Source organism: Medicago truncatula, chromosome 4 (assembly GCF_003473485.1).
Source record: "Medicago truncatula cultivar Jemalong A17 chromosome 4, MtrunA17r5.0-ANR, whole genome shotgun sequence".
Lineage (NCBI taxonomy): Eukaryota > Viridiplantae > Streptophyta > Magnoliopsida > Fabales > Fabaceae > Medicago > Medicago truncatula.
This window is the reverse complement of record NC_053045.1, coordinates 34,391,543-34,419,542: the sequence shown is the minus strand read 5'-3', so window position 1 is coordinate 34,419,542 and position 28,000 is coordinate 34,391,543. Positions and strand designations below refer to the sequence as shown.

At 33.6% G+C, this 28,000-nt stretch overlaps 3 protein-coding genes across 4 annotated transcripts; 1 reads left to right on the top strand and 2 right to left on the bottom strand.

Moving 5' to 3' along the window:
* Positions 1–9,739: 9,739 nt before the first annotated feature.
* LOC11417478 (ras-related protein Rab7) lies at positions 9,740–13,340 on the top strand. The gene is made up of 7 exons (XM_003606839.3): positions 9,740–9,925; positions 10,561–10,587; positions 10,938–11,037; positions 12,032–12,178; positions 12,281–12,361; positions 12,498–12,643; positions 13,018–13,340. Exons 1-7 carry the CDS (start codon positions 9,873–9,875, stop codon positions 13,082–13,084), a joined length of 621 nt encoding a protein of 206 aa, XP_003606887.1. The 5' UTR covers positions 9,740–9,872; the 3' UTR covers positions 13,085–13,340.
* Positions 13,341–14,529: 1,189 nt separating this feature from the next.
* LOC11410250 (uncharacterized) lies at positions 14,530–17,618 on the bottom strand. The gene is made up of 4 exons (XM_003606838.4): positions 16,584–17,618; positions 15,617–16,178; positions 15,002–15,206; positions 14,530–14,923 (listed from the first exon to the last, which is right to left on the bottom strand). The coding sequence occupies exons 1-4, from the start codon at positions 17,416–17,418 to the stop codon at positions 14,621–14,623; spliced, it is 1,905 nt and encodes a 634-aa protein (XP_003606886.1). The 5' UTR covers positions 17,419–17,618; the 3' UTR covers positions 14,530–14,620.
* Positions 17,619–19,269: 1,651 nt separating this feature from the next.
* LOC11441086 (SWI/SNF complex subunit SWI3D) lies at positions 19,270–27,672 on the bottom strand. 2 transcript variants are annotated; one of them, XM_013600951.3, is made up of 8 exons: positions 27,175–27,672; positions 25,632–26,167; positions 22,686–23,351; positions 22,359–22,525; positions 21,509–22,257; positions 21,132–21,322; positions 20,601–21,042; positions 19,270–19,771 (listed from the first exon to the last, which is right to left on the bottom strand). In XM_013600951.3, exons 1-7 carry the CDS (start codon positions 27,608–27,610, stop codon positions 20,668–20,670), a joined length of 3,120 nt encoding a protein of 1,039 aa, XP_013456405.1. In that variant the 5' UTR covers positions 27,611–27,672; the 3' UTR covers positions 19,270–19,771; positions 20,601–20,667. The 2 variants fall into 2 exon arrangements, with proteins under 2 accessions (XP_013456405.1, XP_003606885.1); XM_003606837.4 differs by having other exon boundaries at positions 21,132–21,328; positions 27,175–27,669.
* Between the last annotated feature and the right edge of the window lie 328 nt (positions 27,673–28,000).

Genomic DNA, 28,000 nt, shown 5'->3' with positions numbered 1-28,000 from the left:
CTAAACTAATCGAAAGGACAATATCTATTTCAATTTCAACAATTAAAAATGCATCATAAATTCATAATCATATTCGGCACACATACGAATCATATATATCTAACACATTACTCGTAATCAAATTTAAACATACAATTAGTTCCAACTCCAATTTCTAAATTCATGGCTGCAACTCCATTAACCACTTCAACAACTACAACTCAGATCTCATTTGTGTATCATTGGGCTTTTAATGTTATATAACATTGCTCAATTAGGGTAATGTCATGTGGCACACCTTTTTTTAAAAAAATCAAATAAAGCTGAAAGGAAAAAACATGTGAGAGAATCAGAGAAAACACGTGTTGAACCCTTTTCTTCTTCTTCTTCATTCCACTTCAAAACAAAACTCCCACATCGTCATCATCAGTTTTCCGTCTACCGTCGGTCGTTGTAACACCCCGTTTTTCCAATATACAAATTTCTTAAACATTTATCAGAGTAAAAACCATAAACGGGATATCACATAGAAACGTAATCCAAAAACAGTTAAATAATAATTTAACTTCCACATAATATCTTAACATAGCAGCGGAATATTAGTTCATAAGTCATAAATCAATTCGGCACGCAGGCCCCAACAAGGTATCTCAAAAGAGTTAATCAAAACAGAAATTATCATAGCAGTTCACGTAAAAGAATGAAGCATGTTATAGCATATAACCCCATCCCGTTACGTATCAGAGCGACCTAGACGACACAGAGAAGGCAAGGCCACTCACGACGGCAACTGCACACTAAGCACGATCACCTGCAAGTTACCCATACGAAGGGCAACATTTTCAAGCAGAAGGGGTGAGATTTCATAACAAAATAACATTAATCAATGTAATTGCGAATCATAAATTAACATCATAATCATTTCTTTAACAACATTGCATAATTGCTAAACAGTTATCGCGTAATCATATATCCCATTATCATGAACAACATAACATAATTGATAAACACTTATCACGTAATCACATATTCAATCATTATCAACAAGGCATCTTAATCATGACAATGTGACAATGCTCTTAGACTCCTTATATGCATGTGGTACCAATCCTCATCATAAGTATTAATATACTTTAATCGTGCGGAGGACAAAGCTCCTATAAAACGTGCGGAGGACAAGGCTCCTAATAAACGTGGTGAGGACTAAGCTCAATGATATGCTATGCATGGACTCTTAACAACAAAACACCGTAATTCAACATATCAACATGCATCCAATAATTTGGAGCTAGACTTCATCATATACCATATGCACTTAGTTAAATAACGGAAGCAGCATAAACAAGTCACAATAACAAGATGATATCATTATATCAACAGCAAATCATTTGCATCATAATTAACTTTCATATCTTACATGATTGTACAATACATTAATCATGCTTAATTAACGACAACATGTCTTAAAGGCTTTACAGATTGCATTAAACGTCATCATTAGGTTTCATTACCAATTAGGGGTTCACTCTTGATCAACACGTGCGACACAGATCGCACAAACACTCAAGCATCTAAATTCTGGTTGTGCTCGCGAGGCGAGAGTTCTTACTCGCCATGGCGAGTACCACTCATCTCCCAAACTAGTGTTGTTCTGGGTTCAATCTGATCCTACATTCATTCCTAATCAATACTAGGTATGTTCAGGCACTCTAAGACATCCAAGGTCCAACTAAAAAGGTCGAAACACAAAATATGACATGCTCTCTGCCTAAGCTCGCGAGGCGAGGAAGGGTTGTTCGCCGTGGCGAGCGATGCCAGAAACGCTCGCGAGGCGAAAGGAAAGGGCTCGCGAGGCGAGCGATGAAGTTCATCACTCGCGAGGCGAGAATCATCCCTCGCCAAGGCGAGCGATGAACAGAAGCTCGGGCAGAATACGGGTTTTCTCGAAAATCCATCAAATAACATGGTTCAAAGTCTAATATTGATTCCATAATCCATCCTAAACATGTTCTAAGGTTATAGGACGGTTTCTACATCAATCTAATCAAGTTTTACCGTTCGATCATCAATTTTTAGGGTTTTGACCTAATTCCAAAACTTTTCTAAATCAATCCTAACTTTGTCAATTAATCATCAGAATTACAACAATCAACGTTATTGAATTATTAGTCTCACCCTTACCTTGTATGAAGAAATCGCAGCCCTCTCTCTTGGTTTCTCTTCTCTTGGCTTTTTCTCCCTTTTTCTCCAAAAACGTACGTACAACAATGTTTTCTAAAAGTTAGGTCTTCCCTATTTATATCTCTTCTTAATTACTTATCTTATCTCACTTTCTCCCCCAAAACTATCTAGAATATCAAAACAGCCCTTAACTAAATATTTTATATTATTTTCAAATCTTTATTTTATTTAACAATAAAATAATTCTCATATCCTTATCAAATCTTCCAAAACTCATAACTCATCACGTCATCGATCAAATCATCATAAATCATCAAAACATACCAAAATCATGCATATATTATATAATTATAATATAATCACCTAAACTCGATTAAATAAACGATTAAACGAAAGTGGGTGTTACAGTCGTCGCCGCGGTCAACCTGCTATGAATGCGTCATCATAAGTTTTTTTTTTCTTTGATATTTTTTATTTTAAATGATTGAAATGCTCATAGGAATGAGATCAAACCATGATTAAAATTAAAATTTAAACAAAAATAGAGAATAACAACACTTGATCAAGAAGATAAAACAAACGTTTTTGAACTAGCTTCATTATGAAGTTAAAAAGGTTGACATCTCATTATTCATAATTAAGGTTGACATCTCATATGAAGCTAAAAAGGAGCGATTTGAGACATTCATTTGGAGTTAATTTTTCCCAACTTATTTTTCATTACAACAAATAAAATATTAATTTTTTATTGACACCTGTTTTGAATAATACATGCATCAATATCTGAAACATAGATAGACTAAGGTTGAAAATTAAAAGATTTTATGAATTTAAGTTTTTCTTTTGTAAAAAAAAAAAAACAGAGCAAATAAAAGAAAGTAGAACGGTTGAAGAAACATAAACAATTAATAAATAAATAAAACTCACCAAAATGGCAATGGCGGCTTCTCATCTCCTTCCTCCATCCTGACATGTTGCAAATACTCCTTCCAATACTCCACTTCACTTGTCAATAATAAACACACACGCACACTTTTTATAACTTTTTTTTAATGGAAAGCATTCTTTCCCACCGATGTGGGATTTGTATTTACTTTTTACATTGCACTAGTACTTCTAATTGGTTTTATAACTTTATTAGGATTTGATTTTATGAAATTTAAGGATGGTATAAAACTCATTGCAATGTTTACATAAACTCTATTTTTTTTTAAAGCTTGACTCATGTTGTTGTTCTAAAATAGGCAAAGATGATTGATTGATCCTCGAGAATTTATGTTCTAAACATTCATTTTTTTAATGTTTTATTTCTTAATGTTTTGTATGCATTGTTTGATTGATCAACATGCCATGAGAGAACCTAAAATTTTTTTATGCCTTATATTCTTTATTTACTTTTTAGCTTCCTTGGATAGTTTGATCAAACATGGCATCTTCAAATGTTGATTGTAAGCCAAACCTTGAAATGAGATTTGATAATATGGACGATGCTAGTAAATTTTGGCTTGCTTATAGTTTATGTGTGGGATTCAGAGTTAGAGTACGTTTTACAAACAAGAAAGAAGACGGTAGTGAATCGTCATGTAGGTTGATTTTTTGTAAGGAAATCCTAAAGAGGAAAGAGAAAAGATAAGCATATGAAAGAAAATTTCAGAGAGCAGATACTAGAACAAATTTCTCTGTAGGAATTACACTTTCACGTAAGAATGGAAAGTTGGTCATACATGACTTTGAAGAAGAACATAACCATGATCTGCAAGGAACTAAATACAACACATGCTTCGGTCACATAGAAAGATAACTAAAGTACAAACATATGAGATTTATTTGGCCAATGAATCTAGATTAAGGCAAAAGTCAACATTTCAACTTCTGAGCACACATGCACGACATAAAGATAATGTTGGATTTATAGAGGTGGATGTAAGAAACATCACTGCAAGAAGACAAAGAAGTATGATGTGTGGTGAGATTGAATGTCTTCACAATATTTTCAACAACAAATGTTGCAGAATCCATCATCTTTTCATGCATATTAGATGGACGTAGAAGAACATATTACAAACATGTTTTGGTGTGATGCATATATGATTTTGGATTACGGGTATTTTGGTGATGCTTCATTGGACACTACGTATTGTACCAACCATTCCAATAAACCATATTTTTTTTGTTTTTTCTGGTTTCAACCATTATAGAGGTTTATTCAATTTTTTGGAAGCACTAATGTATGACGCGACGAGAAAGTCATTTAGACGGTTGTTTGATACATTTTTACAAGTACACAACAACAAAAAATCAAAGACGATCTTCACTGACAAAGATCGAGCAATGACAAGGGCACTTGCAGATGTGATGCCCCAAGACTCACCATGGTTTATGCACATGACACTTGTTACAAAGTGGAGTTAAACATCCTGGAAACTTGATGAAGGGAGGATCTTTTTTACTTAGAGATGTCAAAAAATGCATGTATGATATTGACATTGAAGCATATTTTGAGAAAGTCTGGTTTGACTTGATCAACGAATTTAATATTCATGATAAATCTTGGGTCAAGTCAACTTTTAATATATGATAAGTTATAGATAAATGATAAGCTATAGATAAACCAACATATAAATCTTGGATCAATAAATGAGTTTGAAAAGTGGTATATGTGAGAGAGTGAGAAACTTTTATATCAGAATGCTAAACAACATTGTTTCTAGTAGTGCCTAACCATTATTTAATTATATTTTATTCGTTGTGACAGTTTGTTTATTGGTGTTATACATATTAATTAATATATGATAATTATATATATATATATATAGGCTTAAATGCTTAATTGGTCCCTTAAGTATTTATTTGGTATCGTTTTGGTCCCTTAACTAAAAAAAAGATTGTTTGAGTACTTTATCTTTATCTCCGTTACCTATTTTGGTCCCTTCCGTTAAATAAATTCAAAAAAACGTTAGGTTTATATTATTCATCTTCTTCCTTCTCCTTCCATCCCCTTCTTCATGATCGTCATCATCAACAACACACCAACCCAGAAAAAAAATCTTTTTCATCATCATCTTCTTCATCAAATCTATAAACATAAACAATTTCATATCTCAATCTCAATTTTTTCAACTAAACCAGAAAACACAGTAACAACCCAGAAAAAAAATACAGCAACAACCCATTAACAAAAAATTTCATCTTAATCTCTCTCATCAACACAAACAACAAATCAATCACCATTGGTTCCATTTAAACCCCCAAAAAAAATAGCAATTATCTTCAAAAATACATCAAATCAAACCTTCATCACCAACAACCGCAACAACTTTTGTTCCATTCCATCTATCTCCCCATCTTCATTTTCGTTTTTCTCCAAAACCCAATAATTTCAAGTTGCACAGCTGCCGAAAAACCCTATCTTCATTTTTGTTTTCCTCCAAACCCCATCTACAGTACCATAAACAGCAACAACAGAAAAAAAAAAAGAACAGCTGCACAAAACTTTGAAATAGCAAAAATCAAAAGGGCAGAAATAAAAAAGAAAAGAAAAAAAAGCAATCAACATGAGAACTTTGGAAAGGTTCACAGTTGAAAGATTTATGCTTTTTGAGATGGAGAACACAGATGAGTTTAGATCCGAAAATGGGTTTTTTTTTTTTTTTAAGGATTGATGATGATGGATTTAAATCCGAAAATGGGTTGTAGTGAAGGATTGGTGATGATAATGATGATGATAAAGGGTTTAGATGATGATGATGAAAAATTGGTTATTGATTAAGATATGAAATTCATTATGTTTATAAATTTGATGAACATGATGATGATTTTTTTTTCTTCTGGATTGGTGTGTTTTTGATGATGAAGATCATGAAGAAGATGATGGAAGGAGAAGGAAGAAGATGAATAATAAAAACCCTAACGTTTTTTTGAATTTATTTAATGGAAAAGACTAAAATAGGTAACGGAGATAAAGAAAAATATTCAAACAATCTTTTTTTTAGTTAAGAGACCAAAACGATACCAAATAAATACTTAAGGGACTAACTGAACATTTAAGCCTATATATATATATATATATATATATATATATATATATATTAGTCAGGATCCGCTGACACCAAATCTCAACCATCAATCTCATTTAATCTAACGACTCATAATTAATTCATGTTTCTATATCGTGAGTATCCTTTCTCTAATCACATGCTATTATTTTTTTCAATCATAAAAAAACATGGTTATTTTCTTCTGGAATTTTTTCTTTCACGATGACGTATGGATTCCAGGCCATAAAGACATATTATAGCTCGTACGGATTACATGCCATAGAGACACATTATACCAAATTTATGAAAACAATAGCAACATGGGTGGAAGGTAGTGAATCTAAGATTTTAGGGGTGTTTTTGATGAGTTTTATTGTATTTGTGGGATTTTAGGTTTGGCAATTGAGTCTCTGATATAATCCACTGTATTGATCAATCATAATTTTGACAAATCACGTGTATACGAATTCATTCATGTTCTAACTAACGAATGCTCGTTGCTTTTCATGCTAGGGAAAAGATGTAATTGGGCAAATTTTGATGAATTATGTTGAATAAATCACATGCTATTGTTATATTGATCAATCTTCTGGAATTTTGATGAATTTATTGAATATATCATAATTCTCCCTCATTGCTACAATTCCCAAATTTTAGATTGACATGGAGACCAATATGTAATTTTTATTTGGAATAAGAGATTGATGGTAGGGAGGATGAAATCCGGAAAAAGGAGAGAGATAACAAAGATCCATGATTGTGTGATGCAGAAATTGGACAAAGCAAAGATTAAGTGAAGTAGTGATCATGTGAGATTTCAAGTAAATAAATATGAGTCGTTGGATTAAATGAGATTGATGGTTGAGATTTGGTGTCAACGAATCATGACTCTCTCTCTCTCTCTCTCTCTCTCTCTCTCTGTATATATATATATATATATATATATATATATATATATATTAAGCCGGTCGACTGCAAGATTCACTGGGCTACAAAAACGAATATGAATCGAGCCATTCGTAACCATCTCAATCCACTTGTGTTGACACAACCAACCCGTTTTAACCGCCTCTTTCGATTTTAAGTGGGCTAGGTTGCTCGATTTTGGGCGGATGCAAAAAATTTGTCCAACCCTACCATGAAATATGTTGAAACCATTACTAACCATTCACTCATGTTCAGCTGCATTAAACCACCATCCATGTAGTTCGTGTATATGCTCAATACATGACGTCGCGGTAGTGCGTTGTCTTCAACGTGAAAGTTTTGAACCACACTAGTTGAATTAAATCTAGTGGAGGTGACTTGGCATTAAACAACTACTTCAACCTATATTTATCCATCGTCAAAGTGTAACATCATGTATAATATTATATAAAGTTATATTAGAATGTTATATTGAACATCATTTTGAAATATTATGATGCTATGAACATAAGTTGTTGTAATATTAAAAGGTTTTGTTTCATTGAACATCATTTTGTAGGATTTCTCTTTTATGAACATGAGTTATTGTAAGATTATATTGTTATGTTGCCTTTAATTATTTTCATTGTCTTTTTAAATTAAACCATGCAATATATACATGAACAATACCAAATTAAATTAAGACAAAAAATAATTTCTTCTTTAACAACACATAACTTCCACCGTTGTAAAATTTACAACATCAACACTCTAAACTTACACTATCAACAAAAAATACAAAGGATTAAATCAACTTAATGCAAATTACAACATCAACCCTAAAATCATAATGACAATGACAAAATTCCTTTTATTGTTCTTAAATGCACCATTCTTCTTCAAAAAGTCTCTTATAATCTTCTCTAATCTCTTAAGTACTTCATCATCATACCACCGTGTGTAGCGGTCACATATATGAAATCTTAACCCAGACTTTTCATGAGTTTAAGTAGTAACCAATGGAGAACTAACACCGCAATGAGAAAGCAGGTTTCTGTCTTTGTTTTAGTAACGATGAATCAAACAACGATGTAGATGAATAATCCCCTCCTATTTTTACAAATGCAGAAAATGAAGACAAAGAACAAAAGCTATTTGTAGAAAATAAAGAAGAAGGCGAAAGATAATGCTTTATAACGAAGAAGAAGACAAAATATGATGTTAGGTTAGACACGTTTGGATTTGATTTGAGGTTTTGTTATGAGATGGTAGGTTCAATATTATAATGTTACCGAAATGATTTGATTACAATTTTTTTTTTCCTTCTGGGTTTGGAGATGGTGTTGAAGGAAACAAAGAAGGTGCGAAATGGATGATGAAGATAATTTGATTAAACTTTACTCTCTATTTTATTTTATTTTTTTGTATGTAGAAATTATGAATTTATAGGTTGAAGTTGATGAATATGGAGTTGAAGAGATGAATGTGGCGTTGAAGATGAATAACGTGGTAGATGGAGTTGAACAAAACAAATTTGTCAATGAATTTTCCCTTTTATTTTAGTCCTAAAATTAATTAAAAAGATACTAGATTAAAATAAAAAAGCCAAATCAGCAAGATTGTGGTATTGTCAACGTTTTTGTGTGACATGTCTAAAAATGAAGGACAAAAACGAAAGAGATTTAACTTTAAAAGGACAAATCAGGAGATCTTTTTTTGTTCAGGGACTGAAACTCAAATTCTCTACATTACATGGATGAAAACGACAAATAAACCTTTAAAAATTTCTCTTTACTTATTTCCAACTAATTTCATAAATTAAGTCTACATAATGTGACTCTTTTGATGACATAATCATCAATAATAAATACAAAATATCAAGATTCAAGATTACGATCATAATGATGTGTGGCGAATTTTAAAGATCGAGATAAGATTGATTTAATCAATATGATTTTTGTTGACGGGAAATTTGTATAATTTCTTTTTTCTTTTAATTACTTGACACTTTGATATGATTTTACATTATTTGTAATTATTTTCTATTTTAAATTTTTCAATTTTTATTCCTTACTTATTATTATTGTTTTTAGATCATATTTATGCATCCAAATTTTCTTTTGGTTAATTTTTTTATTTTTATGACATTCTAGATGAGAAAATTCAATACACTTCGTAAAACAATCTTAAAAAATTCAAATCTACATTTTGTCTTATTCATTCTAGACAGAGATATGCATTGTTATATGCATGAGTCAGGGTTCGAACCTCAGACACATCATTTACTCTTATTCATTTTAAAAAATGTGAATTCTAACTACTAGTTTATTTGGCAAAAAAATAAATTCAAATCTAACATTTTTAAACCTCGACCAAATCGAAAAAAAAATGTTAAATATATATTTTTTGAAACGGCAAATATTATTAAGTAAGGAGCACTAAGAAATGTTAAACTAAGTCGTTATTTTTTTAAGGATAACTAAATCATTAAAAATGAAATTAAGTTACTAATTATTAAAAATGAAAATATTTGTTATTTTTTTAAGAACAATATTTTTGTTGTTTTTTTGAAATAACAAAAATTTTGTTGTTATTATCGACTAATGAATTTGGATTACAGCTGTCAGTAGTAGTAGGAATATTCCTTAAGATTTACGATAGAGAGAGAGAGAAGCTGAAGACGGTGTAAGCGAGACGAGAGAGAGTCGCAGTTGAAGTCAAATCGCAAAACACATACCAAAGCGGTTAACTCTTCATCCGATCTGAACGATGCCTTCCCGTAGAAGAACGCTCTTGAAAGTCATCATTCTCGGTGACAGCGGGTTCGTCTCTCGAACTCTTCAATTCTAGGGTTTTCCGATAACCATAATTATCATATTCTACAGATCTTATACAATTTTGTTTCCTTCTGCTTATTTTTATTCTTACTGTTGCAATTCGATCTTTGTTTGAACTCAATTATTGACATGCAAGCTCAAAATTGTATCGTAGTTTGTCATTTTTCTTATTCTTGTTTGGATCACGAGAATTATAGCTACAAGTAACTTAATTTATAGGTGAATTTCTTATTCTTGTTTCGATCACAAGAATCATATCTGGTGATACGTGAACACCTATGATAATTTGAGAAAATGACATAATTCAATGTAATTATGTGTCTGACATATACCGACCCTTGTGTCTGTGTTAGACATGTGGGACATTGTGTAGTATCAGTGCTACAGAGTATCTAGAGTAGCTTAATGCATTGGTGAATTTTTCTTATAATTGTTTGGATCACAAGAATCATATCTGAAGTAACTTAATTTATAGAATTTTTTCGATACTTTCAACCATGTTAATGTTAAGTTGCATGTTAATGTTAAGTTGATTTATGAGCTGAATTATTTGTTTTATCTACCATTTGTTTTTTCTTTTTCTTTTTTCTTAACATCGTAGTGTTGTTGATGATTTGCAGGGTGGGGAAGACGTCTTTGATGAATCAGTATCCTTCGATTTTCGGATAGGATGTCAGTATCATGTACAGTGTTGTTAATTAGTGAATATGCCGGAGCTATAGCACTATTGCATAGCGGGATTTGAACAAATCGCTATTGTTCCAAAATACGCTATTTAGTACAAAATATTGTGAAATAGCGGCTATGCCGGTGCTACTATAACACTTTTGCATAGCGGAATTTGAACAAATCGCTATTTTCTGCGATCTGTAATTGACAACACCGGTTCTATATTTGTTTTCAATTTTCACTGCAATTTTCTAAGGTTTTAGTATTGTATAGGGTTATGCTTTAAAAATATGCAGTCTTTGTGTTTCTCTTAACCTATATATTTTAGATATGTGAATAAGAAGTTTAGTAATCAGTACAAGGCAACCATTGGAGCTGACTTCTTAACCAAAGAAGTGCAATTTGAAGATAGGCTTTTCACCTTACAGGTTTGTGAACGGTGCTGCCTTGTGCTTAATTTGATTTTGAGATGCTTGAAAATGGCTTCATGACCAAGCCTTGTAAATGTTAGGCCAGATTTATAAATTATCAAACCCCCCCCCCCCCCCCCCCCCCCCTTTAATGTTTATCTTTCTGATATTACTAGATGGTTTATGGCCTAATTTGATCCATGTATCCGACCCCATTTAGTTGGAAAAGGCTTGGTTGTTGTTGTTGTTGGATTACATAGATGTTTTAGATTGTGCATTATGTTACATACTGATTTAATTGAAGAATTCGTAGGTCACAACCTCTTAAATGAAGGTTCAATATGTTTGTTGATACTGTGTTATCAGCCTGTTGTGTACATTAAACACGCCTAGTAGTTTACTGGATTAAGTTTGTTACTTATTGCTCATTTTGATGTTAGAATGCCTGCATCCTTAAGTGTATTGCACTTTTTGAAAACGGGCTTGTGTATGGGATTTGGGAAGTGAATGATGATGTTTCCTGTCGTTTTTGAGAAATTGTTTATTATATTTTGACGATTGTCTTGGCACATGACTTTAAAATGTAACACACTACAACCTAACCGTTAGTTTGCACATATATGTAATGTGGCTTTTGTTAGTCTTAACATTGAGCATCTCTTATGTATAGATTGAATCTAATGGGGAAGAGAACTAAATCTATTTAAATGATAACTATATTTCAAATGATTAATAGCTAAGTTTTTTAGTTGCACAATCAAGAGCCTTTTTCGGTTTAGGATTGTTAGGCTGCTTAATTTTTTGGACAGTACACTTTGGTGGGGTATAAATTTTAGCATATTACCGTCACGCTCTTTCAGTATTAGACATCCATGTTTTGTTTCTTGCGGAAATCATATTTGTGCGTTCTACATCTCATAATTATCTTCTAGTTTTTATTGATAATTATAAGTTAAAATGGTAAAAGTTTTCTTTGCTTTTGTTTTAATTTTTAGCATTCTAAATCTTGCAGATTTGGGATACAGCTGGCCAGGAGAGATTCCAAAGCCTAGGAGTTGCTTTCTATCGTGGGGCTGATTGCTGTGTTCTTGTATACGATGTTAATTCAATGAAATCATTTGACAACCTTAACAACTGGAGGGAGGAATTTCTGATTCAAGTATGCTTGTGCTTCTCTCTAAATAATTTTTTAATTTTACTTGTCATCTCAAGCAATGTAGAAGAATTTCATAACTTCTGAACTTTGTGATCACTTCATCAGGCAAATCCTTCCGATCCAGAGAATTTTCCTTTTGTTGTTATAGGAAACAAGATCGACATTGATGGTGGGAACAGTAGAGTGGTATGTTTTTCCTCCCTTTTGCTACCTAACATGTTTCTTTTATTTCTTTCAAAAGCTTGCATGCACCAGATACATTTCTGAAACACCTAAATATGTACTGCTAAACAGATTAACACGCGTAAGTTCTTGTGCACAGGTTTCAGAAAAGAAGGCTCGGGCATGGTGTGCAGCAAAAGGAAATATCCCATATTTTGAGACATCTGCCAAAGAAGGTATTAATGTCGAGGAAGCATTCCAAACCATAGCAAAGGATGCCCTGAAAAGCGGGGAAGAGGAAGAATTGTAAGTTCTTAAGCATGTGTATCTCTTACTTAATATATGTGAACATACTTCATAAAAAATGCATCAAATTAGGTATATCTGATTATGAGATGGTGTTCATTGGCTGGGGGAGCATATTTTGGTCCTACTAGTGTTTTAGTTCACTATATCCATGTCTCTTGGAAACGAATGCATATAGGATTGATGTTTAATGATGGAGACAAACATGAACCATTTGCCATGTTATAATGAAAAGATTGATATGTTGGTTTGATAGTTACCCATAGATTATGAATCTTTCTGTTATTTGATAATGGGATAATTTAATTACTCCAATGTTATTGATGTTATGCTTTGTGATTTGTTCTCCATGTGGAAATTCGTGCTTGTTAAAGATACCTGCCAGACACAATTGATGTTGGAAACAGCAATCAGCCAAGGTCATCAGGATGTGAGTGCTGAGCATATAGATAGATTCTTCTCAATACAAATAAAGTATATTATTTTAAAATCACTTTGGCATGTCTAGCCGTTGCTGTCTATGAGGTTTCATTGTACATTTGTGTTTGATCAAGAAACATATTGTTTTAGTGCGATTTGTTGGGTACTTGTTTGTTTTGTGTTAATCGATCATGTCCGTTGTTCTCCTTGTATGCTATTTCAACATTGTGTAAAAAGAAAAAAGCAAGGGATCATTCTGAAGTTATTTCATTGCTTATTTTTCTTTCCCATACAAAAATTATTTTGTACACTGATTTTTTTTATCACTCAATAAACTTGAGAGCAACCATGTTGGTTGTGGTAATGCTTTGAGTTTCAGTTATGAAAACCAGTGTTGTCAAATATCGGCCTTGGCGGATATTGGTGGCAGCTCTTTGGCTTTAAGCCATGGCCAATTTTGTGAAAGATGGTGGCGCCACGGCCCATATTCGGATATGGCGGTGCCATACATCGGCTTGTATGGTGGGTTTTTGGCTCTCTGCCATCCATAACACTAATAAAAACTATTTAAAACAGTTCAAGAGTTGCTCTAGTCAGTAATATTGTATTGTGTTATAGTTAATATTTATTTCGTTGAAGTAATGTTAAAGGGAAGGTTGTAATTCTCGTGGAAAAAGAAGAAAATAAATAAAAGTCGTCAAACCTTCTACGAAGGATAACTATAAATTGCCATGTAATTGTTGGACGAAAAAATGTTTAAGAGAGTTCCATAGGGAAGTCAAGTTTTGTTTACCTTCTTTAAATATAATTTTTGATGCTATATTGTGGAGGAAACCTTAGATTAGAAGCTGAAACAACTCAGTTCCCCCTTTTCGGTATTATGAGATATTTTTCAAAACCAAGAGCATATACGCTTCACAATGATTAAACCACTCCTCTTCTAGTTCAAATGTATCACAATGAGATGAGATGTTCAAATCCTAATGGTACCTTGAGAACCATTGTCACTGCCATGTACCAACATCAATCAAGTGAGTTTAGCCCCTATTTTCCAAGAATAAAATCACGACATTCCAAGGGTATTATAGTCTTCATATCAGATATGAAAGTAATCGATATTATGTTCCCAAATGATTGATGCTGATATGATAGGCATCTTGGCAGGGAATACAAATAGTACAGAAACCGTGAATCCTCCTCATCTATTTCCATCACTATAATTTGAGTCACCTTATGCTTCATTTCTTGATCTGAAGTAAAATGCTCATAACATATCTGACCCCTCTATTAAAAACCAATCATCTTAGACTTTTGTAACACTTACTACCCTCTATCAAAGTCCTCACATTGCCAATATGTGAGCTACACACGTGCTAATGTCTAACAATAATTTCTTGACAAATGAAAAAAAAAAATTTATAAATTGGGAAAAACATTTTCAACATCAAGAGATTTAAATGCTAGTGTTCTCAAGTTCCATTTCCATTCATATCAAAAATATATTTTCCCTTTTGAGCAAAAAGAGTAATTACAAATTTACAAGTGAGAATCAATTATTTATTTGATTCTCATGCACCTAACAAGAACCTCTACAAATTTACTATACATGTGCTCCTTCAAATACATCCTTTGCACCTTCTTTCTTCCATACATTCCCATTTGTTCTCTTGCCAATCGGTTTTCAAGTAAAAACTCAAGATTTTGAGCAAGGACATGATTCCCTTTACGTCTAATAGGATGAAGAAGACCACTCACATTATGCTCCACAATTTCCTTTGTTCCCCCACCATCTGTTCCTAGAACCGGAAGACCAAATGCCATTGCTTCTATTGTCACACGTCCAAAGGTTTCTCCCAATCCCTGTTCACCATTTTGCAAATTAGTAATTCATATGAAGAAGCTAAATATTTAAGATAGTTTATAAACAGTCCAATTTACCTGAGAGTTAATGACATAAACATCAGCAGCTGAGTAAAGTGAGGCAACATGTGTTGTGGCTGGAGTCCACAAAACAGACTTTGACAAATTTGAATGTTGTGACAAGAAACTTACAATACTTTTAACATATTCCACCTTGTTACTCTTAGATCCAACTGAACCAATCAAAATTTTCAGAGACTGTTTCACCTCTCCCTTTCTGTTACTGTGAACATAAAAAGTATACACACCTCAATAGTGCAATAATTAAATTTTCAATACAAAAAAAACGAGTGAATAACGAAGATGGTCTTTGAAATTGTATGATTGTATCAATCTAATCTCTCACATTATCAATATTCCAAAATGATCATTGGAATTGCAAAATATTAATCCCTCGGTCCGAATTTATTATTCATCTCTGACACTATTTGATTGCAAAATGATCAACTTAATGTCATTCTAACCCTACAAATACAAACCGAGGGAGGGACGAATTTGATTAAAAATTTGCAATTTCAGGGATCATTTTGAAATGTGACGGACTAGATTGAGATATAGTTCTATAATTTCAAAGACTAATTCGAGTATTTAATGAGCAAACAACCATGTATGTTATTGTTAGATTCATGTTACCTGCTTATAGTATTGCTTGAGATATTGCTATTGCTATCCTTCATCATTGGCAACAACTTTCTAAGATGATGTCTTCTAGCCAAAGTATAAATATCTTCAACTTTTGATGAATTTTGCATTTTGTTATCATCTTGAAATGATTCATTTTCTAATACTGACTTTGCTGATTCAAGAAACAATAACTGACCCTTTCCAGGATTGATGCTACTTAGAGATATCACAAGCATATCATTATCATTCAAACCTAATTCTCTACGGACTGATGCACGCAATAACTTCCTCTTTTCATCGATTTTCTCGGCATCACTCGAGGAATGAAGTCCGGCTGAGAAAGCAAGTTTATCATTAACAGACAATGGAACATGTGCAGGCTGCAATCTAAGCTTTATGCTTTCTTCATCACACCACTTTTGCCATTTCTTAGATTGCAATTCGGAAAGAAAAATCAACATCCTCACTTTGTTCAAAACGTCTTTTGAACGATCAAAGTACTCTCTTCTGTTTTCCATAATCCACCAAACAACATGATTTGCAGCAGCAGGAGAGTATTCAATGTACTGTTCTGTAAAGTACAAGAAAATGTTGTTCTAATAAGAACTTTTGTAGAAAAGTACTTATTTACACACTCATGGCTTTTCATACTGTTTGTAAGCTTACTCATGACCATTTTTATAATCTTAACCACTTATTTTATCAACTCTGAATGGTAGGAATGATTAGAAGAAGAGTTTATCATTATATGAATGTCATTTTTTAATGTTTTGAGATTACACGGATATCGTATAACATTATAGGATCTATAATTCATATTCAATTTCGGTGTAATATTTTTTTACACAGTCAACCAATCATAATCATCGAAACATTAAAACATTTGACTATAAACATAACTACTTCTAAAAAAACATTCAAACAATAAAAAAATCACAAAAAAACAAACAAGGAAATTTTACAAATTTGTTCATACCAATCCATGAAGCACAAACAGCTGATCCAGCAATGACAAGATGAGCGTTCATTGAAGTTTTGAAGCTATGATCCACTTTATCATCAATCACCTTAATTTGTCTCCTAACAAGCTCTTGCATCAAACCACCTTTCCTGCTAAGAACAACAGCTGAAACATTTGCTCCACAACTCAAAAGTTCAGTTGCCAACTCCATCATTGAAAGTGGTGCTCCAGTCATAGAAAGCTCATGAAATATCAATACAAAACTCTTTGACATAACAACTTGTGCAAATTCACTTTTCTTGTCACATTTTCCACAACCCTTCTCATTAGTACTCAATTTCAAGATTTTGTCCTCCATTGAACCAAATGGACCAACAAGAGGAATTTCTAACTCCTTTTCCTCTATATTACCAAAATTTCCATCAACTTTCAATTTTCTTTTATGCTTACCATGTAACTTACTTCTCAATGATCTTCTACTCCTCCTTTTCTTGGCCAATACAATATCCAGGAGATTATTCACACCAACTTTTTCATTATCAACAAATAAAGAACTTTTTTTGACAACCGAATCTTGATGATTTTTAAGATGAAAATCAAACCCTTTTAGTTCTTGTTCTTTCTCATAATGATCCCACTTAGATTGAACAAAAAAACCAAGATAAGCCCAAAGGGTAACCAAAACCAGCCACAATACTAATCGGTTGCTTCCAATCCAAGAAAACGATGCATTACTACTACCTTTGCTTTCTCTTCTTCGAAATGAAGGTGAATGTTGTTGTGGAATTGATCTTGATGATAAAGATTGAAGTTGAAGTTCTCCTCCTCTATTGTTGTTGCATTCCTCCATTTGAATTTTTCTTTAACTATGTGTCACATTCATAAATTCTTATTTCCTTTTTGAGATAGAATTAATAGAATGATTGTAAAGAAAAGCTATGTTCTAATTCTTGATGCTATCTTTTTGCATTTACAATGGACCCTTTTGCACGCTATGTAGCAACTAACAATATGTGAATGTTTTCTATGATTTTTTTGAATATGAATGAAAGAGAGTTTTAACGAAAAAACAAGAGTGGTATATAGAAGAGAAGGGTGTTATTAGTGTGATGAAAACGGTTCACGAGCGGTGCACGTGTTAGTTTGGTTGGTCAACTAAAATATTTTTATATTATTTTAGGTGAGGAAAAGAAAGGTTAAAATATTTCAAGAATTGGAGGGAATCGCAACGACTTTGGTATTTGTTGAAATGTACCATCATAGATAGATGCCACGTAGGTACAAAATATTGCATTGATTGCTTCTTTTCTTAGTGTTCTATAATTGAGATCATCTTGTTATTTTTTTGGTTAATTTCAATTTAGTAATATGATGATATACTTTGAAAGAAATAAGGGTGTGTTTGATATCTTAAACATTACATACTGGACATAATAACACAACATATGACATTTTTTTATTGTATTAAATAACTTTTGGTTGTATAGAATGTTTGATGGACAAAAGACTATTATGGTATTTTAGACAAAAAGTGTTGATGTGGTTTAATGATGAATAAATTTTTTAGTCTCTCTTGCCTATTGCCTCCAATTTGTCATGTTCATAAAACAATTTTACAAATCAAACACGGTACAACCGAAATTATTTTGTCATATCCATATTTTACAAATCAAACGCACCATAAGATTCAATTTTTTGGCAACTTTTTTTTTATGAGAGAAGATTACAACATTTAGTTATTTTTATAATAAAATATTGTGTTAAGATTAAAATATTTAGTTTAATTAGAATGGTTGAAGATAGTGTTTGTTATATAATAAATAAAAGAGAAGAGCGATTAGGTAAGACTGTATAATGAAATGACGGTATTATTACTAAAAGTTATCAAATGTTATTTTGATATTTTAAAATGTAAAACAATTTGGAACATAAATATTTCAAATAGAACGTTTGGATGAAGTAAATATCAGCATGAAAGCTATACGTAGTAAATATAAGTGTATTTGATGATTAAATTTATTAATAAAAAAAAAGTGTGCATCATATATTAATTGCAAATAGAGTTGGGTACAAAGATTTACAATTAAGGTAGTTACAAATTAGTTGCTAGTTAGTTTATTTTTTACGAAAGTTGCTAGTTAGTCATGTTGATTTACCTTAAGAACACTATATAAAGTGCATCATACAATCATTGCAATCAACCTTCCTCATTCTTTCAATTATAATCAATTGACTATTATGATTTAGAGTAAGCTATGGTGAAATTGGTCGACATGATGCTCTTAGGAAGCACATCTCGGATCGAGTCTGGTAGCAACATGGCATCTTGTCAATTTTAGGATTTTTAAAAGAAAAAGTCCTATGATGAATCCAAATCTTCCTCATTCCTCCAATAATATAATCAATTTTTCTGTTTATTGTGCTTTATCATGCTTCACGACAAGATGTCAAACTATCAATGAAGTTTATATTCACGCATTGAATTCTACAATATTGAGTATTGTGGAATGTATTGAAAATAACTCAAGACCCACATAAAATAGAGATAAAATTTGAAATGAAAGTTAGGCAAGTAGGTGCAAAGATCATGCTTTGTAACCACGACTATAGTGACATCGTACTATGGGAAAAAATGTATATTAGTCTCAACATTGTGCTATTAAAAAAAAGAGTCTACACAGGCCATGCCATCTTCGAAAAGTAAATAGAAACTAGCTTAAGTATGTGAATTTCATAATATGTGGTCTGCTGGAGTTGATTTTGGTGTACACAAATCGGCAAAAATACATGCTTAAAGCAAAAAAATAATAGATTTAATCTCCATCCTTCATATAGCAATCAAGAACGAAATTGGAAGCAGGGCCTCCTAAATATGACATGACAGACATCAACAAACAGATCTATCTGTTAAAGATCGCTGAAAAGTCCAGCAGGGATGGGGATTGGGGTTTGATGAGCATATAAATGGACTGCAGGTGTACATTTTGCACAACTATTTACTGGTTTCAAGATAAATAACCTCAAAAATTTAAGAAAACCAATCGCTCTACTACAATCTTAAATATATATATCAATAGAATTCCATCCTCTCATCTCCGGCTGCTCGGGAAAAGATTAGCTTCCAGTGCACTAACTGGTCACGATTCCCATTACTTGTCAATTGAAGTTAGTCCTAACCAGCACTTGACCTTTGAAAGAATTGACTGGATCAAACAATGATAATAGGTTAATAATGCAAGTTAAACAGTACATATAACAAGCATTTAAACTTGAGCTAAAATAAAAAATATTTTTTCTGTACTTAGACAGGTCTCTCGTTTTAAAGTTAAATATTGAACAAGTTTCAAGCAGGTCCTCTGTCTTTATCACATTTCGTTATCGAAACACCAACTGTTGTGTAGGTAAGAAATTAAAAACAACCAAACAAAGCCTTAGGGGAGTAAATTTAAAATAATGATCAGTATTGTAAAGGGAAACCAATTAATTTTTCGAAGATATAAAATAAAGATGGAAGAGGCGTCCATTTTATTGTAACCCATGAAATTCTCCTATTAGCCACGGATAAGTACCGTTTCCATACAAAAGAGAAGGTACTCTATTAGTGTCCATCCACTAATTTCAGTTCTCACACATCATACTTGATTAAAAAAGTGATTTTTAATTTTTATGTAAGAATGGGGAGTTGAAGGCAATGTCGGGGCCCAAAAGGAAAAGGAGCAGAGCAGTTATAAAAAGCCAAAACCAGTTGAAAATAAAGTCAAATCACAAATCAGTGACTTCCATCATGCAAAATAGTCACAGTCATGTATACTCAAGTTGAAATATGTAATGTTTTCATCCATGAACTTGCTAAACATTCTCAGCATGTATGCAGTATATTTAGTTTTCTTCCTTGGCATGTCCTTGTTATTTTGCTTATTTATTTTATTTTAGCCTGACTACTTTAATTCAAACAATATCTGCTACAATAAGAAATATATTATCAGAATTTCTATCAATGAAAGCTACACAAAAATGAAAATACGTACTCACATTGTCAAAACGATGGCAGGTGATCCATAAATAAGAAGGCATGAACTTTTTCCATATCTACTTTATATTATTCTGTCCCAACAGAAGAAAGGTTTTCCTGGCTGGATGGCCGAACTGAACTTCCTGCTGCAGTTGCAGACATTAATGGGTTTGGAAGGGTAGTAGCTGCAGTGCTCCCAGGTCTAGAAATAAGTGGCCCTTGAGGATTCATGTTGAATTGCGGTCTTTGGAGTGAGTTTGCAAAATTCATAGGAATTCTATTGGTTGGTATGGATGGTGGTACACCTCTGGATGAGGAAGCCGGTACACCAAGGCGGGATGAAATTATCATAGCACGTTCATGGTAAAGCTTATGCCGCGACCGATCTAAAAGCTCCTTTACTCTCATCACCAAATGTTCCATATCATTGAAGAAAGCCAACTTTGTTTCCAACTTATGCAACTGCAAGTTGATGGAATTTACAAAGAAAGTCAAAGTAACGTAACATATAAATACAATGCAGTGAGAGCTTTACCAGGCCACAAGATTACCTGCTTTTCTATCAACGCTGAAGTAAGTTCTCGGATTTGATCTTCTTCTTGATTTGCTAGAACTTTTGCCTTCACTGCTGCTGCTGCTAATGTAGAAACAGCTGCACGTTTCACTTTCTCAAAGCTGCTATCCTGTTTAGTCTTTGAACCGTCATTTTTCACTTCCATACCATTTCCTGCACAATCTTCAACTGCCCCTGCAACAAAGGTTTTATTCATTTTTGTGGACTAGAATTGTATTATGCCAGACTCCTCAATACCGAGTTAGACATTCTTCTAGTATATTCCTTAATGAATGCCATGAATAACAACATCACTCCTTTTTTGTGTATGTAAGTGTGTATGAGAGAGAGAGAGAGAGAGAGAGAGAGAGAGACCTGCAATTGCACCATTTTCAGCACCCACACTCGATTTAATTGGATGTGAAGATGGCATCATATCTACATCCTTGTGTGTCTCATTATCTTGGGAAGATGTTAGTGGCTGGGAGTCAATCTTTGATGGCAAGGAATTAGAAACTACATCAACATCCATTGCAGAGTCTGTAGTTTTTTGAGACTCAGAGACTGCATTTGTAGATAGCTGTTTTTGAGGCTTGTTCGTATCTGAGGGCATAGAATCAGACACCATGTCATCAGACTTTGGTGTCTCTGCTGGCTTGGGTAGCTCCACTGGTAAATTGGATTTAATTGATTGTTGAATTTCATTCTTTTCAGATGGATGAGAATCAGACACACTTCCTTCTTTTTGTTCCTCTATAGGATGGCCAGGTTCTTCATTTGAAGTTCTCTCTTGAACCTCCTCAGAACTAGGTGGAATTTCAGCTTTGGTTGTTGAACCACTTGAATTATGCAGAGTACCCTGAGCTTGATCATTGGGTGCCTTTGAAATGCTGGGATCATTACAGTTGTCAAGCCCACTCTCATGATTATTCATTGCTTCCCCCTCTGAAGAAATTGGTTTTTCTGAGATTCCACCATCTGTAGAAGCCTGATGTATCTTGTCTTCTGAAGCATCACTTGCAATCTTCGTTTTCTGGTGATCTTTTTCTAAATCTTTATCATTTAACATCGCTGCATCCTGTTGTACATTTTTGTCAGTCTGATCTCCCTCACTTTTAGAATCCCTACGATCCATTTAGACACAGCATTGTAAGTCCAAATAAGTCAACAATTGGACTAGTTACTGGACAACCAGAAATGCAAACTCTTCGTATAAATCACGTACCTCTCAGAAGTAGCTGTGTCCTTCTTATCATCTGGTGGATCTTCTAGAACAAAGCAACACCTTGAAGCAATCTCAGTGCTAGGAGCATTTCCAGACAAGGATTTTATGTAGTTATGAGCTGAAGCAACAGCCAGATCAGAACCTACTAACTGTGCAAGGAAAGCTGCCTGCAGAATAGCAACAAGACATTACATCAGCAAGACTACAATATTTAATTCAAAATTATTGTTCTGAAGAAAGAAGTCTTCCAATATATAATTCGGATTACATAACTGTAGCCATACCCCAAAAATATGCTACTGTTCTTCACCTAACCCTTTAACTTACCAATGCCATGACAGGATTACCCACTTCAGCAAATGAAGATGGGCCTTCAGGTTCAGGAGAATAACCAACAGCTGCAAATGCTTCCTTAAGAGCATTTAAAACACAGTCATCACCTACTTCCTCGCCCAATTTTACTTTATTATCATCTTCTAATTTAGGAGTTCCCTCACTAGTTTTCTCATCACTACCATCTTGTAACTTTGGAGTCTCCTCTTGATTATCTTTCACTTTGACATCTTCAGCCTGAGAAGTTTCATCATGGCCTTTGATGCTATCACTAATGTCATTCTCAATAACTTCTGAAGCATCTTTAGCTTTATCTTCATCCATAGGCAAATTGTTGTTTGTTGCAGCTGGATCTGCAGTTTCTTTGGAACCAGCATCAACATCATCATCACAGTCAACAAAGGCATCCTCAATTGGCATTTGAACAAAATGTAATATGCACTGAGCTTTTGATTTTGTTCCAACATGTTCTGCAATTTCAGTCCAATTTTCTTTATAGAGTTCTAATGCTTCAAGGAGCAGAAGTGTCTCCTGATCAGTCCACTTCCCACTACTAACCCCTGCGGCTTCAGCTGGTTCCATGAGTATAAAATCCAATGGAGACATGCCGGTGCCAAATTTTCTATTATTGAAGCAGTCCGTACATAGATCAAAATCTGCCTGCCAGATGCATAACAGAATTGATAAAATATACACCATGAAGTACAGAAACAAATTGAATTGCCATGAATTTCCAACATTCCAACAATATATCAATGATAATTCAACAAACAGACATATAGTTCACCAGTTCGTCGTTAATTGAAACACTTGAGCGGTCTAGATGAATGCAATCTTTATGGTTCACTAATATTTGAAAAGCATTCAAAAATTAACTTCAGCTTTTCAATTCTCAAGAAATAATCCTTTTTGGTTAACACAAAATATATATTTTTTGAAAGGTCGTCTATTTAATTCAGATATGATTCTAAACAGATATTGTACCATAAAGCCACAAATGCAATTAACACAATGTTCTTTTGGGGGATATCATGAATAGAAGTTACTGAATAAGATTCCTAGAATCCAAACAAGCTAATAATTTACTTCCTTGATGGAGGGAATTCCACTAAAAACACAATAATCAATACAGTCATAAAATTCAGCAAGTATGTGAGACCTTGATTTTAGAAGAAAAAAGTGGACCTGTGGAGAAAGCAAATAAGGTGCATGGAGCAAGGGATTGTGCACAGTCTTGGTTTCAAAAGAATGCAAACATACCAACTGAATTATCAAGGTGCATCCCTTGAGTTCCTTTTTAGCTTATTTTCCTTGTCAATTTCATCGACAAGAATACATGAAAGAAAAGCAATAAATAAAATAATGAATCATTGAATCATAAAAAGATTCACGTCTGTTCCGCATGCTTTTCCGCCATTTGTGATTCATCACATGATAAGAATTATTGGCTTACCAAAGCGTATCAAATTTTGCAATTCTAATAACTATGGTTAACAACTTTTCTAAGAACAGTTTGGGATGGCGTGGCATTTGAGTAGTATACAAGGGATGACATGGCATTTGAGTAGTATACAGTCTAGAAAGTGTACATCTCAATTTTACGGTCTGGATTTGAACAATGGGCCTATTTTTAACCATAATGGGCCAACTTTTTTTCCTATACGTTTTTCTGCTAGTGATAGTGTTAAAATCCATAATGGGGCAATCTATGAAGTCCCCATACCTGACACGATATGGATACAATATGATGCTGATACGGGAAATTTTTCAAAATTCCCGATACGATATGGCCTCGATACGTTATTAAAAAATTAAATTTTAAAATTAACAGTATAAGTGCACAATGTATAAACATAACTTAAAATGATAATAAACAAACATTCACATAAATGAAAATGATCAAAACAAGTGACAATTACATATTTTTTCCACACAAATTAGAATATAGCTAAACATGATCAGTACCATCCAAAGAGAACATCATTAGTACTATCAAAAAAGAACATCATTGTCTAATGTTGACTACTTAATAATTAACAGTTAACACTAATTGAGATTGAAAACAAACAATTTTTTCCCAATTAGAGAGAAGAACAGAAGAAGAGAACGAGATATTAAGGGGAGAAGAACAGAAGAAGAGAACAAGATATTAAGGGGAGAAGAACAGAAGAAACATAGCATTAGAGAGAAGAGAAAGAGAGCAGAACACACCGGAGGTGTTGATGGAGGCAATCAGTGATGCAGATGTTGAGATTGAGGCAATTGGTGGTAATGGTTAGAAGAGGGAATAGCTATAGCTCGGTGGTGACGAGAAACTCTATTTTTGGGGTTAGAAGAGACAATCTTTTTTGATAGCATGCCCATCTTTATGTATCTGTATTTCTTATTCTTCTATTATTCTTTTTTTAAAAGGAAATATGTAAGACAGAAGTGTCAGTGTCGGAGTATAAATTAGTCGTATCCACACGTATCGGTCATTTTTTTTCATAAAAATAAATATTAATTGCCCGATACTTCTCCGATATGCGTATCGGGGTCGGACACGCTTCGGACACGATTGTTCACCATTTTTGGAGTATCGGGGCTTCACAGGGGCCAATTAATTGGACAGATGTGAGTTGCCCACCTAAACAAATCGTAAAAAACAAAATTCAAATTTAACTGAATTAAAAATACTCTTAACATGTTCTAATAAACAAAATATCAAATTATTTAAATACATATATAATATAAATTCCATAAAAAGAATATTTTAACGCAACTTATTTAATATATTTTATAGTATTAATTATTAAAAAATTAATTTTATAATAGCGGCTTTCCAGCTCGGCGGCGCTGCCTGAGAACATAGAAGTTAAATAAGCATATTTAAGGTTATATCAAGTCTTTAACACATCACTAGTTATGCACTTCAATGACTTATTCAGTTCAGATAACAACCTGCTTCTGGCAGTGGTAACGTTTGCGAGAACAATCACCAGAACAAGAGTTGCAATGGTACTCAAGCATCTCAACTGCTGGGCCCTCTTGTTTCACCAACTCTTCAGCAATCGCTGGCTCTGGAAACAAGCCAGAGGTCATAGCAGGAGTTATTAGGCCAGTCTTCTGAACAGCAGGCGGGCATGATTGAAGAGTTTCGAAGTGATATAGTTTTTCAAGCAAGGAATTCTTTTCTGCTTCCCCATCATCGCCGGTGCTTGCCACAGCAGAATCCGTTGAAGGGAACGGGTGGAAGTTAATTAAACCCCAATAGTCAAGAAACTCCATTATCTCTTGCCTAGCATCCGAATCCCCGATATCAAGCTCTGATAAATCTTTCAACTCAATTTGTATGTTTGGATTTGAATGAAACTTCTTCATTATCCAATTCCGTATCTCCATGTATTTATCAGGAGTCCGATTTTCAGATATTCCATTAAAGAAAGAAGGCATCATACGTTTCTCAATTGAATGTATATCCGACCACGAAAACCAACCTGAAATTCATTTCCAAAGATAAAATTGAATCATTCAAGAATGAAGCTTTTGACCTCCACTTCAAAACTTAATCTATACTTACTACAGTTAAATATCAAAAAATAAAAAACCAACCACCGGCAAATATAATCATCATTTTAACCTTTTTAAGGTTTAGGGGGGGGGGGGGGGGGGGGGGGGGGGGGGTACAAAGGGACATTTGGGTCACCAAGGATTTGCATAACAGTATATTACTAACATATTGTTGGACAACATAAGCATGACACGTAAAACTATATGATAAGACATAACAATCATCCTCAGCACACTCTGCTCCTAGTAGTAAAGATGATAAGTATTGTAATGTTTCTTCTTTTATGGACTTAAGAAAGTTTAAAATACTAAACACAAATACAAGAACAATAATCGTGTGAGTTCTATTACTAAGGTGGCAAAAACAAAGAAAGCGAATTCACAAGGAAATAAAGTCATAAAGCATGAAGTCGCATTGTCATCAATTATGTTGCAAAGTAAAATTAGGTCAGCCAGGTCTAATACATTCTAGAATTCAGAAAAACTGCATACAATTCCCGGCATCGACCCTTCTCTTTTTCTAATACTACCTAATTGTAAATTAATATACAACCTAAAGTTTTCAAACAAGTAAATATACTTGGTGTAACCTAGTTTAATCCTTTTCAGTGGTTACATCGCGTCCAACAGAAGCTAGGATTTCTGGCTCATCAAAACACGGCAAATCCGACAATGGGACATGAAATTCGCGCGAAACCAAACACACTATAAATTTTGAACAATTGTATAATTGGAAAGAAAAGCAAATTGCAAAAACCACAGAATCCATCATATACAGAAATTCAGCTTAATCACTAGAACCCAGAGCTAACAACAATCACATAAACTATTCATTCACATCAACAAGAAAGGAAAAAAAAAAAAAACTGAATTTAAGTCCAAAAACAAAACGCAATCAAATTAGGGTTCTGAGATATGAAGATCAGATCCTAACCACAATGAGTAGGAACAACATGAGCATTCGCATCACGAGATCTAATAGCTTTGAATTCCGCTTCAATTTCAGCTTCCATACTCTCCCACTCACTCTCCTTCTTCTTAAGCTGCTCCGCCGCCACAACCAACGCCTGCGTCTGTGGAGCATGTTTCACCGCGGCGGGAGCAGAAGCAGAACCACCAGCGGTCGAAGAATTCGCGGCGGCGGAGGAATTGTTAGGGATTTGACGAGCCCTAGTTAAGGGACCGTTATGCGGAGGAGGATGGTGAAGAGGTGAAGCTTTCTCGCGAGTAATGCGTTTGGAAGAGGTTGAAGCGGAATTGGAGGCGTTGAGGGAACCGGATTTTCGTTTGTTTCCTCCGGCACGGCGGCGAGATGGTGTTGGTTCTGGCGCCGGTGTGTCGACGGTAGATGGAGGACGTTTTTCCTCCATCGTGAATGATTTTAGAGAAACAAATGAAATGAAAATGAAATGGTTGAAATTGAAATTTAAGTGCTTTTTGTTTTCCAACTCTACTTAGCTCATCTCAATTCAACTATTGTGTTTTTTCTTACAAACATGTTCCTCACTTCCATATCTCGATTCAGTTGGTAATAAGTTGATTTATTTATACACGGTAACATATTCAACTCTTACTATTAACGTAAAAACTTGTTGGTGAGTAATAACGTAAGTACTTTGTCACTACATTACGAGTTTTAAAGTCTATCATGATCATAATGAATCTTTCAGATCGACTCACTTAACTTTTTAATCAAAGTCTATCATGATCATAATGAATCTTTGAGATCGACTCACTTAACTTTTTAATCATTGACAAAA